Here is a 14,608-nt window from a genome sequence, read left to right on the forward strand (position 1 = left end):
AGAAGGCAAGGGGATCCCGAAAAAAATTCACATAAGCAGATCCACACCAAGACATCTCATCATTAAAATGGCAAAATACAGAGATAAAGAAAAAATATTAAGGACAGTTACATACAAAGGAAACCTTATAAGGAGGCTTCATCAGCTGATTTTTCAGCAGAAACTTTCCAAGCCAGATACAAGTGGCATGATATATTTAAGGTGCTGAGTGGTAAAAAAAAAAAAAAAAAAAAAAGTCTGCAGCCAAGAATACTCTATCCAGCAAGGCTAACATTCAAAATAGAAGGAGAAATCAAGAGATTCACATACAAACAGTAATTAAAGGAGTACATGACCACTAAATCAGCCCTACAAGAAATACTAAAGGGAACTCTGTGAGTGGAGGAGAAAGATAAAAATTACAGTATGAAAGTAGGTATCAAAAAGCAGTTAAAATGAATATTTCTATTTAAAAAGTTCAAGGAGCTCACAAAATAAAAGGATGTAAAATATGAGACCATATACCTAAAACATGGAGAGGATGACAGGAGCAAAGAATGGGTTCAAACTTGAATGGCCATCAACTTAATATAGACTGCTATGTGCGGAAGAGGGTATCTACAAACCTAATGGTAACTATAAATCAAAAACCACTAATAAATATGCAAAGGATAAAGGGAAAGAAATCCAAATATATCACTAAAGAAAATCAGCAAACACGGAAGAAAGACAAGAAAGATCAGAGAAAACCTTAAGAAACAATAAAACCAATAATAAAATGGCAATAAAAAGCTATCTATCAATAATATTTTTGAATGTAAATGGACTAAATGCTCTAATCAAAAGACAGAGGATGACAGAATAGATTAAAAAAAACTAGACCCATATATATATGCTGCTGACAAGAGACTCATCTTGGATCTAAAGACACCTGCAGATTGAAAGTGAGAGGATGGAGAAACATTTATCATGTAGATGGATGTCAAAAGAGTAGCAGTACTTATTTCAGACAAACTGGACTTTAAAACAAAGACAGTTACAAGAGCCAAAGAAGGACACTATATAATAATAAAGGGGAAAATCCACAAAGAAGATATTTATGCACCCAACATGGGAGCACCCAAATACATAAAATAGTTCATAACAAAGATGAAGGAACTAATTGATAATAATTCAATAATAGTAGAGGACTTTAACACCCCACTTACATCAATGGACAGGTCACCCAAACAGAAAATTAACAAGGAAACAATGGCTTTGAATGATACACTGAACCAAATGGATTTAACACATATTCAGAACGTTTCATTTTAAAACAGCAGAATACATATTCTTTTCAAGTGTACATGAAACATTCTCCAGAATAGATCACATATTAGGCCACAAAACAAGCCTCAAATTCAAAAACAAGGAAGTCATAGTATCCATCTTTTCTGACCACAGCACTATGAAACTAGAAGTCAAATTAAAAAATCTAGAAAGACCACAAATACACGGAAGTAAAATAACATGCTACTAAACAATGAATGGGTCAACCAGGAAATACAACAAATTAAAAAGTACATGGAAACAAATGAAAATGAAAACACAATAGTTCAAAATTTTTGAGACACAGCAAAAGCAGTTCTAAGAGGGAAGTTTACAGCAATACAGGCCTACTTCAAGAAGCAAGAAAAATCTCAAATAAAAACCTAACCTTTCGGCTAAAGAATCTAAAAAAAAGAACAACAAACAAAACCTAAAACCAACAGGAGGAAGGGAACAATAAAGATTAGAGCAGACATAAATAATATAGAAACTAAAAAAACAATAGAGCAGATCAATGAAACCAGGAGCTGCTTCTCTGAAAAAAAAAAAATCAGTAAAATTGATAAACTTCCAGCCAAACCTATCAAGAAAAAAAGAAATAGAACCCAGATAGATAAAATTACAAATGAGACAGGAGAAATAACAACACAGAATTACAAACAGTTATAAGAAATTATTATGAAAAACTCTATGCCAAAAAATTGGACAACCTAGAAGAAATGGATAAATTCTTAGAAACATATAATTCACTGAAACTGAAACAGGAAGAAATAGAAAATTTGAACAGACTGGTTACCTGCAATAAAATTAAATCAGTAATCAACAAACAAACAAAAGTTCAGGATCAGATGGCTTCACAGGAAAATTCTGTCAAACATTTAAAGAGGTAAAATCTATTCTTCTCGGGAATCCTGGGTGGCTCAGCGGTTAAGTGTTAAGCCTTTGGCCCAAAGAGTGATCCTGGAATCCTGGGATCAAGTCCCACATTGGGCTCTCTGCATGGAGCCTGCTCCTCCCTCTGCCTATGTCTCTGCCTCTTTCTCTGTCTCTCTCATGAATAAATAAATAAAATCTTTAAAAATAAAAAATAAATAAAATAAAATCTATTCTTCTCAAAAAACAGAAAAAGAATGATAACTTCCAAGTTCATTCTATGAGGCCAGCATTGCCCTGATACCAAAACCAAATAAATATGTCACAAAAAAAGAGAACTAGAGGCCAGTATGTCTCATGAATGTAGATGCAGAAATCCTCAACAAAAATGTAGCAAACCAAATCCAACAATACATTAAAAAAGTCATTTACCAGGATCAAGTAAAATTTATTCCTGAGTTGTAAGGGTAATTCAGTATTTGCAAATCAATTATCATGATGTATCATATCACTAACCAAAAGGTTAAGAAACCATAGATTATTTCAATAGATGGAAAAAAAGCATTTGGACAAAGTACAACAACGTCCATTCATGATAAAAGCCCCAGGTTTAGAGGGAACATACCTCAACATTACAAAGGCCATATATGAAAAACGATGGCAAGCATCATATTCAATGGTGAAAAAAACTGAGAGCTTTTCCTGTAAGGTCAAGAACAAGACAGGATGTCCATTCTCAACACTTTTATTTAACATAGTACTGGAAGTCCTAGCCACAGTAATCAGACAACAAAAAGAAAAGGCATCCAAACTGATAAGGAAGTAAAACTATTTGCAGATAACATGATACTCTATATAGAAAACCCAAAAGACTCCATCAAAAAACTGCTAGAACTGATACACAAATTCAGTAAAGTCACAGGCTAAAAAAAAATCATCATTCAGAAATTGGTCATATTCCTACACACCGATTATGAAGCAACAGAAAGAAAAATTAAGAAAACAATCCCATTTATAGTTGCACCAAAAATAATAAGATACCTAGGAATAAACCTAACCTGTACTCTGAAAACTATAAAACATTGATGAAAGAACTTGAAGATAATGAAAAGAAATGAGAAAACAGGGGATCCCTGGGTGGCTCAGCGGTTTAGCGCCTGCCTTTGGCCCAGGGCGTGATCCTGGAGTCCCGGGATCGAGTCCCGTGGCAGGCTCCTGGCATGGAACCTGCTTCTCCCTCTGCCTGTGTCTCTGCCTCTCTCTCTCTCAAATAAATAAATAAATAAACAAATAAATAAATAAATCTTAAAAGAAATGAGAAAACATTGTATGCTCATGGATTGGAAGAACAAATATTATTAAAATGTCTATACTACCCAAAGCAATCTACACATTAAATGTAATTCCTGTCAAAATACCAATAGCATTTTTCACAGAACCAGAATAAACAATCCTATAATGTATATGAAACCACAAAAGACCCTGAACAGCCAAACCAATTATGAAAAAGCAAAGCAAAGCTAGAGGTGTCGCAATTCCAGATTTCAAGTAATATTACAAAACTATAGTAATCAAAACATATGATACGGCACAAAAATAGACACTTAGATCAGTAGAACAAAATAGAAAATCCAAAAATGCACCCACAACTATATATGAATCTTCAACAAAAGAAGAAAGAATATCCAATGGGAAAAAAGTAACCTTCAATGAATGGCATTGGGGAAACTGGACAGCAACATCCAAAAGAATGAAACTGGATCACTGTCTTTCACCATACACAAAGTAAACTCCAAATGGAATAAAGACCTAAATTTGAGACTTGAAACTACAAAAATCCTAGAAGAAAGCACAGGTAGTAATTTTTTTGACATCAGCCATAGCAACTTCTTTCAAGAAAGGTTCCCTGAGGCAAGGTAGACAAAAGGAAAGTTAAACTATCAGGACTTCATCAAAATAAAAAGCTTACACACCACAAAGGAAATAATCAACAAAACTAAAAGACAACGTACTGAATGGGAGAAGATATTTGCAAATGACAGATCTGATAAAGGGTTACTATCCAAAATATATAACGAACTTATAAAACTCAACACTCAAAAAACAAATAGTCCCATTAGTAAATGGACAGGATATAGAACAGACATTTCTCCAAAGAAGACCTACAGATGCCAAGAGACTCATGAAAAGATGTTCCTCATCACTTACCATCAGGGAAATGTAAATCAAGACTACAGTGAGATATCACCTCAAACCGGTCAGAATGCCTAAATCAACAACACAAGAAACAAGTATTGGCAAGGATGTGGAGAAAAGGGAACCCTGTGCACTGTTGGTGAGAATGCAAACTGGTGCAGCCACTATGGAAGACAGTATGGAGGTTCCTCAAAAAGTTGAAAGCAGAACTATCCTAGGACCTAGCAGTCACACTAGTGATTATTTACCCAAAGAATACAAAAAGACTAAGTCAAGGGAATACATTCACCCCTATGTTTATAGCAGCATTATTTACAATAGCCAAATTATGACTGCAGCCCAAGTATCCATTGATTGAAGGGTTGGGGCATACACACACACACACACACACACACACACACACACAAAAGCACACACTGGAATATTACTCAGCCATAAAAAAAAAATAATGAAATCGGCCGGCCCTGGTGGAATTTAAGAAACAAACAAGTATAAGGAAAAAAAAAATCCCTGAAAATGTGCTCTTAATTATAAAGAACAACATAGTGCTTACCAGAGGGGAAGTGAGTAGGGGAATAAGTAAAATAGGTGATGAGAATTAAAAGTACAGTTATCAGGGGATCCAAAGTCTTAAAAAAAATGTACAGTTATCATGATGCATACTGAGTAATGCATGGAATTGTTGAATCACTATATTGTATACCTGGAACTAATATAACACTGTATGCTGACTACACTGAAATTAAAATTAAAAACATAAAATAAAAATTTACTTATTTATTTATTCATGAGAGATACAGAGAGAGGGGCAGAGACATAGAGGAAGAAGCAGGCTCCCTATGGAGGCCTGATGTGGGACTCAATCCCAGGACCACAGGATCACAACCTGAGCCAAAGACAGATGCTCAACCACTGAGCTACCCAGGCGCCCAAAAAAATAAGATAAAATGAAATCCCATTATTATGTAACAGTGTGTATTATCAGTACCTATGTCCTGATAATATTTGACTCCCACATTTACAAGAAAATCTAGCTCTGTTTTTTCTAACTTTGGTCATTCTGTCTCCTCCCAAAGAGCAGAAGAGAAGAAACATACCAGAATATTATTATATGCTACTGGACATTCATTTATTTATAGGTATTTCACGTCAACCCTTTTTTTATAACTGGCAGTTTGAAAGGATGGAGCTATAGAGATAAATAAATGCAATGAAATGTTAGCAGTGAAAAGTGTATCCATCTGTGCTTTGGTACTGCTTTCTTGGATTTATCACATTGTTCTACTCAAGGCCGGCTGGAGGTAGCAGGGAAAAAAAGACTTGATTTTGTCTTGTTATTGTTGTTCTGTTTTATTTATATATTTTCTTTTTTTGGTGACAGGTATTTAATAGATGGATAATTGAAACATTCCATGTTTTTTGAAGCTTGTGTCATAGATTTGCATTGTTCTGCTTCATTTTTTTAGGATAAGCTTCCAGATGACCAGTATCAGGAGAAGACTGCAATGGACCTGGCAGCTGAACAACTACGCCTTTGGCCTTCTCTGAGCAAATCAATGCAACAGGAGCTGGTGCAACGTGAGGAAAGCACTGTCTTCAGTCAGGCCATTCATTTTGCAAACCTCATGGTCAACCTGCTAGTTCCATTGGATACAAGTAAAAACAAGCTCCTAAGATCATCAGCACCAGGTGACTGGGAGAGTGGAAGCAACAGCATTGTCACAAACAGGTACCAAAATGTGCACATACAGAGACACTCCTGTTCTTGGCTTAGCAAACAAAAGAAAGTATTTTAGGCAAATACTGCTGTACATATTTCAAAAATTTAAGCATTTTCCTTACCTTCAGACTTGCTTAACTCCTTTTTTTTTTCCAACTCTCCTATGTTAAAAGACATCCACTTCATCTGACTATTCATAACCATCTCCCACAGTCTCATTTCTTTCATGACCTGATTTTTCAAATGTCTCACCCACTACTGAATAAGCCCTTCAGTTACTTTCTGCCATAGCAATTTACAGAAAGCACTCTGGAAAATAACTAATGAACTTCTTACCAAAGTTATTGTTTCTTAGCCCTCCTTTTTTTCAACTTACTCATTGCATTTGTCTATAATCACGTCCTCAACTATGCCTTGCTCCCAACCAGAGGTACCTTGTTCTGGTACCACTGAGAATAAACCGATAGACTATGAGGCCTAACAGGATTTGGCTCCTGATGACTTCTGCTCTGACCTTATTTCCTGTCATTCTTCTGTTGAGAAAACTAGTCTCCCTGCTAATGCTCATCCTCAGACACTCTGACCATAATACTGCCTCAGGGTCTTTGTACTTGTTCCCACAATCTGGAATACTCTCCCCGAAATAGTCACATGAATCATTCCCTCACTTCATAAAACTCTGCCCAAATGTCATCTACCTGGAGAGGTTTCCTGACTTCCCTGTCTTAAGTAGTAAATCCATCACTCTTTCTCCTACCTTGCATTTTTTTTCTTTCATGCTACCTGATTTATCTTCATATATTTGCTTATTGTAAACCTCATTCATTGCTGAACCCCCAGGTCTTTGCATGTAGTACATGCCCAATAAATATTTGGTTGAACATGATTAAATGAATGAATAAATGAACTGCTTACCCAACAGTAATGACATTCTAACATTTTAGGTCTTCAGTGATGCTCTAACATGCTGGTAGTTCTTCTAACTTTTATAAATCCCTCTCAGGCTCTTTCAGGCAGCTTCTCTTTGCTGTCATTCTCAATTCCTCTTCCATGCTCCTCATACTCTCTTAGAAACTCATCCACAAGCCCACATCTCTGACCACAACCTCTCAATCTCCCTATCCCAGTTACTTCATTTTTGTCAAGAACACCTGAGAGCTTCTAGTCTTCCACGCTAGACAATTTTTTGTTGTTTTGAAGTCAGCCTTTTACACCATGCAGTTGGCTGCACTGGTCTCTTATTTCTTCCTTCAGGTAGTTATTTTATGTGAACAATACAGCCTAAGCCTTCATCACATGAAACTATAGATGACCGTGCTCATTGAAAGTCTAGTGAGTAAAAAAGAAAAGAAAAAAAGAAAGTCTAGTGAGTGGCTAAAGCACTCAAGTTCTTTAATGCTTTAGAATGATATGAGGCCATATTCACTGTTTAGCTCTACCTTAAAACTGATTCAGCTAATGTGGTTGGATTTGGAGGAAAGAGAATTAAGTTAGAACAGACAAATGAGTCTTTTCCATGATTAACAGTCTAAAAGAAGGCAGAGGAGGCAGGAGTATTTGTTGAACAGTGGGAATTGAAAAGCAGCAAGGACAGGGATTGTACTTTTACATCCTGTTTCAAATTCATTCCCTTCTATTGCATGATTTTTATCACCTACAGAAGATTGATGGCTTCAGAGTGACTAAAAGTATTGTGGTTCACCCAAAAGAGACAAATATTGGCAAGAGAAGGGTTCACAGGACAGTTTGATTCTTTCGTTTGGAGAAATATGCTATTTTCAGGGAAAAGTTCTTTTACTTTGCCCACCAGAGAACATGTCTCCCTGTTGTCAAAGGCCAAAGATAGCTGTATTACTTTGTCTGGCTCTATGTGGTAATTAACTTGAGAAAACAGGTTTTTCTTAGAAGGTTCAAGTATCAGATAATAAATGAAAGAGTCTATTTTTGCTTTAGTTTCTGTGGTTCCTGAGTTCCTTTTTAGGAGAATGACAGAGGTATTTCTTACAAAAACAAATCTGGGTCCAAAGGACAATGCCTAATAGTAGCTTTCAAATATAGGCAAGTAGAAAATCATAATATGAGCAAATTTAAATTTTTATCACAATTGACTGTGATAGAGTAGACATTTGTTATTTGCGTACTGATCATGATTCCTTTCCTTGATTTTCTCAGTATTGCAGGAAGTGTAGCTGAGAGCTATGATACAGAAAGTGGGTTTGAAGATTCAGAAAATAACGACATTGCCAATTCTGTTGTGCGATTCATTACCCGATTTATTGACAAGGTTTGCACAGAAAGTGGAGTTACTCAGGATCATATCAAGAGCCTTCATTGCATGATACCAGGTAATCAATTTGCAGATACTGGAGAACAAGAATATTGGAGATAAATGAATAAGAACTGTTTTTAGGGATCTATTTTTTTCAACATAACACCAATAATACTTGTCTTCCATGTAGCTTAGCCATGCTATTTATTTATGTACTGATTAATTTTTTAATATTTCTAAGTTATGATAAAATACACGTAACATAAAATTTGCCACTTTAAACTGAGTGAAAATATCAGTGAGAGAGACAGAACATGAGAGACTCTTAACTCTGGGAAACGAACAAGGGGTAGTGGAAAGGGAGGTGTGCGGGGGTTGGGGTGACTGGGTGATGGGCACTGAGGGGGGCACTTGATGGGATGAGCACTGAGTGATATGCTACATGTTGGCTCTTTTATTTTGAATACCTGACTTATCCTAGGAATTGTAGCTATGCATATTGAGACCCTAGAAGCAGTACATCGAGAGAGTAGAAGACTCCCACCTATACAAAAGGTAATTATTTCAGACTACATGTTTTCAGGGTATAGCATCTCTTACTTAAAAACAGCAACAATAGACTGTTGTGCCCCCAGAAAGTACCTTCTGCTAATCATTTACAGAGACTTCAGGTTTTTTTGTTTTGTTTTGTTTTGTTTTGTTTTGTTTTTAGACTTCAGTTTTAATGATACATTTAATTTTCAGAGGAGTTTATCATGTAGATCCTCATAAAACAGATACTGAAGGAGAATAGTAGATTCAACAAAGGAGGAATAATGGCCTCTTGTTGAGTCTGTTTTTATAGGCAGGGCATAAATTATGAACATTCTAACTTCTAAACCCAAGCCAAGATTTTATGCCCTGCCTACTTCCAGAAAAAAAGGACTTAAGGCAATTACTATAAAAATACCAGGTTCCTGAATCTGTTTACGTTATAGACATACATCACAAGCATCTGGGAAATCTATTAAAATTTGAGAATTCTGAACCCCACCTCAGCCTCCTGAATTGGAGTTCCCTGAGACTTGGCTTGGGAATCCATACTTTCAAGTACAAGCCTCCCAGATGATTATTTTGCAGCTAGTCTGGCACCAGTCTATGGACTTGGGTCAGGTCCCTCTTACCTATATCACAAAACTATTAAAAATAAATTCAAAGGAAAAATCAGAAGCCAGATGGATAGAAAAGATATTTATATGAGAAATCTGAAACAGGATGATCATTATAACTTTGGCTTTACATTTAGCTCTGAGCCTCCTTGAGCCAACAAAAAGAATAGTGCTGATTTATATAGTTTTTATTGCTTAGTAAAAAATAAGCATATCAGATCTTCAGGAGAAATTTTTTTTCTGGCACGGATATCTTCAGAGGAGTGTGTCATGTGGTTATATATTTCCCAAGGTGTGTAAATGTTCATTATTTGGCTATTCATTGTGTTAATATTCAGTAAAGGCCAGGAAGGACAGATCCTTTTAAAGATACATCTATTTTTCTAAGGATTTGTTTTTTAAGCTGACAGAAGTAACAGTGTTCTTTTTTTTTTTAAGTTTTATTTATTTATTTATTCATTCATGAGAAACAGAGAGAGAGAGAGGCAGAGACACAGGCAGAGGGAGAAGCAGGCTCCATGCAGGGAGCCCGACATGGGACTTGATCCCAGGTCTCCAGGATCACGCCCTGGGCTGAAGGTGGCACTAAACCGCTGAGCCACCCAGGCTGCCCAACAGTGTTCTTTATATAAAATCAAACCATTAAAGAATTACACATTATACAAAGTGAGAGTCCTCTATGGTCTTTCCAACCCCACCTCATCTCTACCCTTAACCATGATAGTACCACCTTTAGTAGTTTGGTCCATATTCTCACAACTTTCTTTTTTCCAAAAAGAGGGAATTATAATATACATCCTGGTTTACAGCTTGCTTCTTTCACTTAACAATGTATTCTTGATATCTTTCTATGTTAATAGGTATAGATCTAGATCTTTTTTTCATGGTTGCAAAATGTTCCATTGAAGATATTTTAAACATCTTAGTAATTTCTAATGATTTTGCTGTTAATAAGCAAAAATCTTTTTACATTTGGATGTAAAAACATCATTTCTGCCTCTTCCCAGATCTGTTTTCTCATTTTGGCTACCTAAGCAGTCTGACTCAGGTTTTTTAGATCTGCAACTGAAAAGATAACTTTGGTCTAAGTGTTGGATACCCAAGATTTGTGTTTAAAATACTTTCTCTGTTGTCAGCCCAAGATTCTTAGACCTTCTCTACTGCCAGGAGAAGAAATCATCTGTGAAGGTCTTCGAGTCCTGCTAGACCCTGATGGAAGAGAAGAAGCTACTGGAGGCCTTCTTGGAGGCCCTCAGCTCCTGCCAGCAGAAGGAGCCTTGTTCCTCACCACATATAGAATTCTATTCAGGGGGACTCCCCATGATCAGCTAGGTATGATCATATTATGCCACCAGAATATGGATATCCATGTGCTACTTGAGGCTTTGATTCTATTTGTGTGCAGTAACTTGTAGATCTTTTCAGATTCAAAGTAAGCCTTTTATCACCAGGTATTTTTTAGAATCCTTTGTCTTTCAAAGCTAATGATAATTTGGATTATCTTATCCTTGTCTTATTTAAGGAACCAAGGATATATTCTAAACAATAAGTCAAGGGTTCACATAATTTTATGAGGCAGTATATTGTGATTTAGAGATGCTCATAGTATATAGCTACTAACAATGTCTCCTGCTGATTTGTTCCACCTTTCTAAGTCCTACATTTAAATGTAAGGCTCAGGTCTTCCAGACACATGATCCCTTTTGTGAAAAGATATGCAAACCATTGCAGGGTTGTACAGTACTAACTAACCTCACTTCCTCTCATCATATTTCAGCTAACCCCATTTCCCTCTTGGCAGACAAGTTCCATTCCCTAACCACCCTCAACTTCTATTTCTATTTTCTACTACTCTATGCAGTCTTCCATATTAGAAATAAATAGCATGCCCTCTCAAATCCAAATTATCTTTTTAAAATCACTGTAATCTCTATCTAAACTATCCTGGTTGTTGGGAAAAGCATAGAAGATTTGGGCTAAAACTTTTGGGCTCCAAATAAGGAGCTCAGATATAGATTTCTATTGACCAATCTTGATAACCTAAGTAAAATCCCTGACCTCTTGCTGGGTTTCAGTTTCCCCTTTCATAAAGTTAGGGAATTGGGATTTTTTTTTTTTTTAAGATTTTATTTACTTCTTTGACAGAGAGAGAGCACAAGCAGGGGGAGTTGTAGGCAGAGGGAGAGAGAGAAGCAGGCTCCCAGCTGAGCAGAGAGCCCAACGTGGGGCTTGATCCCAGAACCCTGAGATCATGATCTGAGCTGAAGTCAGATGCTCAACCAATTAAGCCATCCCAGTGCCCCAGGAATTGGGCTTGATTGGCAATAATTCAGTGGTTCTCAACCTTGACTGCATATTTGAATTATCTGGAAAGCTTTAAAAAAGATACCAACCTGGGCCCAACCCTCACACAGTTGAATTAGTACCTAGAATAGAATTCTAGAAATGGGAAAGACCCAGGTATCTGCCTTTTTAAGCCCCAAAAGTGATTATGATCCATAGGAAGGATTGAAAACCATTGGGCTAAATGATCACTAAAGTTCCTTCCTCGTCTGCAGTTCAGTTACATTTGATGAGATAAACTATATACCATATTTTGTTAGTGGACTTCAGATGTATAAAATGCAGTATCTTTAAAATCTCACAGTTGTGTGATGCCTTGGTTAGATAGAATCAAGATGGCTTATTGTCTTGTTCATAAAAGAGTACTTACCATATAATAACAAAAAGCTCATAAAATTCAATAAACGAAATGAATCTAAAGGAATAGTTGTATTCATTTGAAAAAGAGTGAAAATGGAGCAAAGTTTTTTAGCCCTCTCCTGTCATATCCTTATACATAAATTATATTTGTATTTGAAGGCAAATGTAATTTTAAAAGAAACTAAATATCCAGTACTTACAATTTCTTTTGTAAGTGGTTCAATGGCCACAACATACATTCTGAGGTTATAAATATATGAGATACTTTGTCACTTATGTTGTTCTAATTTATTTCTTTAAAAAAAATCAAAACCATACTTAATGTGAAGGCTTATATTGTTCTCTCGGTTTTTCCTGTCAATTTTTGGGTTAATTTTGTATTTTAGGGAATTTCTTTTTATCAGAAAAAGCCTTCTTATTTGCTTCTTTTATTTTATTTCTTTTTAAATATCTAATTTAAAATATCTCCTTTGGGGCACCTGGGTAACTAGTTGGTTAAGTGTCTGCCTTCAGCTCAGGTCATGATCCCAGGTTGTGGAATCAAGCCCTACATTGGACTGTCTGCTTGGCGGAGAGTCTACTTCTCATTCTGCTGCTCTCCCTGTTTGTGCTCTCTCTTCTCTCTCTCTCTCTCTCTCAAATAAATAAAATCCTTTAAAATTTTAAATTAAAAATCTCTTTTAAAAACACAAAGAAGGGGATCCCTGGGTGGCGCAGTGGTTTAGCGCCTGCCTTTGGCCCAGGGCGCAATCCTGGAGACCCGGGATCAAATCCCACGTCGGGCTCCTGGTGCATGGAGCCTGCTTCTCCCTCTGCCTGTGTCTCTGCCTCTCTCTCTCTCTGTGTGTGTGTGTGTGTGACTATCATAAATAAACTAAAAATTTTTTTTTAATTTAAAAAAAATAAAAAAAAGAAATCCGATAAATTTACATGTATTATATAAGTATAGGTCGTTTAATAAATCCTAGGACTTAAATTCTGTATACATCCTAATTTTGTTTAGCCTCTGGATATAAGCTCAACATAAGAGGATAAACAGAATTTTCCAGGTTAGGAATTGACAGATCCAGAGAAAGAGAAATTCTGCTGATGCTATGTGGATATATGTATGAACTCAGATAAATCTAGTTCAAGTTCTCACCCCTCTGGCTTACCAGCCAAGGCACCTAGCCCATTGCTGCTCCTGTTCTTTTACTTGTACCACTTCCTGAAATTCCCCCCTCTTTACCTATGCTCTCTTCAAAGCTCACTTAACCATTTCTCACATCTTCCAGGAATCATTCTCTAGCCATCTAGCTTGCAGAAATCTTCTCCCTTTCTTAAATATTTAAAGCCCTATTCCCTCAAACCTAGGAGCTAATTATGTTATATTCTGCACGTGACTCTCCTCTCCCAGTGAGAACTTTGACCTGTCAAAGAGAGGCTTTATATGTGCTACTTATTTTCTAAACTTGCATCTTCACAACCTCTAGTAGTTGATAATTATTTGTATTTTCCCTTCCTTTCTTTAATATTTAAATTCCTAAAACTCTTCAGCCTAAGTTTAGTCCTGTGTCTTCCGAAGGCACAAATACATGGTGTACAGCACCTTTTACCATCTATGGAAACACATTTTTAAAATCTTTTCTCTTTTGCTTTATATTTACATTAAATATCACGGATGCCCTTAAGATTAAGAATCTTATTTTTTTATTAAAGATTTTATTTATCTATTCATGAGAGACACAGAGAGAGAGAGGCAGAGACACAGGCAGAGGGAGAAGCAGGCTCCATGCAGGGAGCTTGATACGGAACTCGATCCTGGGGCCCCAGGATCACGCCCTGAGCCCAAAGGCAGGCACTAAACCACTGAGCCACCCAGGGATCCCCAAGATTAAGTATTTTAAAGATTGCCTTAAACCAGGTGATCTTATGTGGCACAGAGCAGGTTGGGGAAATAGAAAGAATGAAAGCAGGCAGACTGTTCATTCACTCCTAGAAAGGATTGTATCTCAGGAGTGAATTGTCATGCAATAAAATCAGTGATTGTGATTCTAGAACCAGGCATTTTCTCTCACTGCATTCCTGGGCATTGTCCTCTCCAGATACATTTCTTTAGCAGAGGTTGATAAAATGAGAAGCAGAAACTCTATAAATAAAGCTGTAAAGTACTGTTGCTGAGTCTGTGTCCTGATTTCCTGTAGTTGGTGAGCAGACAGTTGTGCGGAGTTTTCCTATTGCCTCTATCACCAAGGAGAAAAAGATTACAATGCAGAACCAGCTTCAGCAGAACATGCAAGAAGGACTGCAGATTACATCAGCATCTTTTCAGGTATTAACCATTCCTCTACTATTTAAAAGTTTTCTACAAATGATGTGGCCACTTTCTGTGGTAATGGGGTCAGAAGTTCGAGGATGAGGAGGATCAGAGGG

General features: G+C 36.6%; 1 protein-coding gene across 4 annotated transcripts in view; it reads left to right on the forward strand.

Annotated features, from left to right (window-relative positions):
• Positions 1 to 14,608, forward strand: part of SBF2 (SET binding factor 2) — a 463,379-nt gene that overhangs the window by 385,926 nt on the left and 62,845 nt on the right. For all 4 annotated transcript variants that reach the window (XM_055317649.1, XM_055317650.1, XM_055317651.1 and 1 more), the window contains 5 exons: positions 5,823 to 6,085; positions 8,249 to 8,421; positions 8,827 to 8,900; positions 10,630 to 10,825; positions 14,380 to 14,507. In XM_055317649.1, coding sequence (XP_055173624.1) covers positions 5,823 to 6,085; positions 8,249 to 8,421; positions 8,827 to 8,900; positions 10,630 to 10,825; positions 14,380 to 14,507 — 834 coding nt within the window. The remainder of the gene's footprint in view (positions 1 to 5,822; positions 6,086 to 8,248; positions 8,422 to 8,826; positions 8,901 to 10,629; positions 10,826 to 14,379; positions 14,508 to 14,608) is intronic.

The sequence above is a fragment of the Nyctereutes procyonoides genome, unplaced genomic scaffold (assembly GCF_905146905.1).
Source record: "Nyctereutes procyonoides isolate TBG_1078 unplaced genomic scaffold, NYPRO_anot_genome, whole genome shotgun sequence".
In the NCBI taxonomy this organism is placed as follows: Eukaryota; Metazoa; Chordata; class Mammalia; order Carnivora; family Canidae; genus Nyctereutes; species Nyctereutes procyonoides.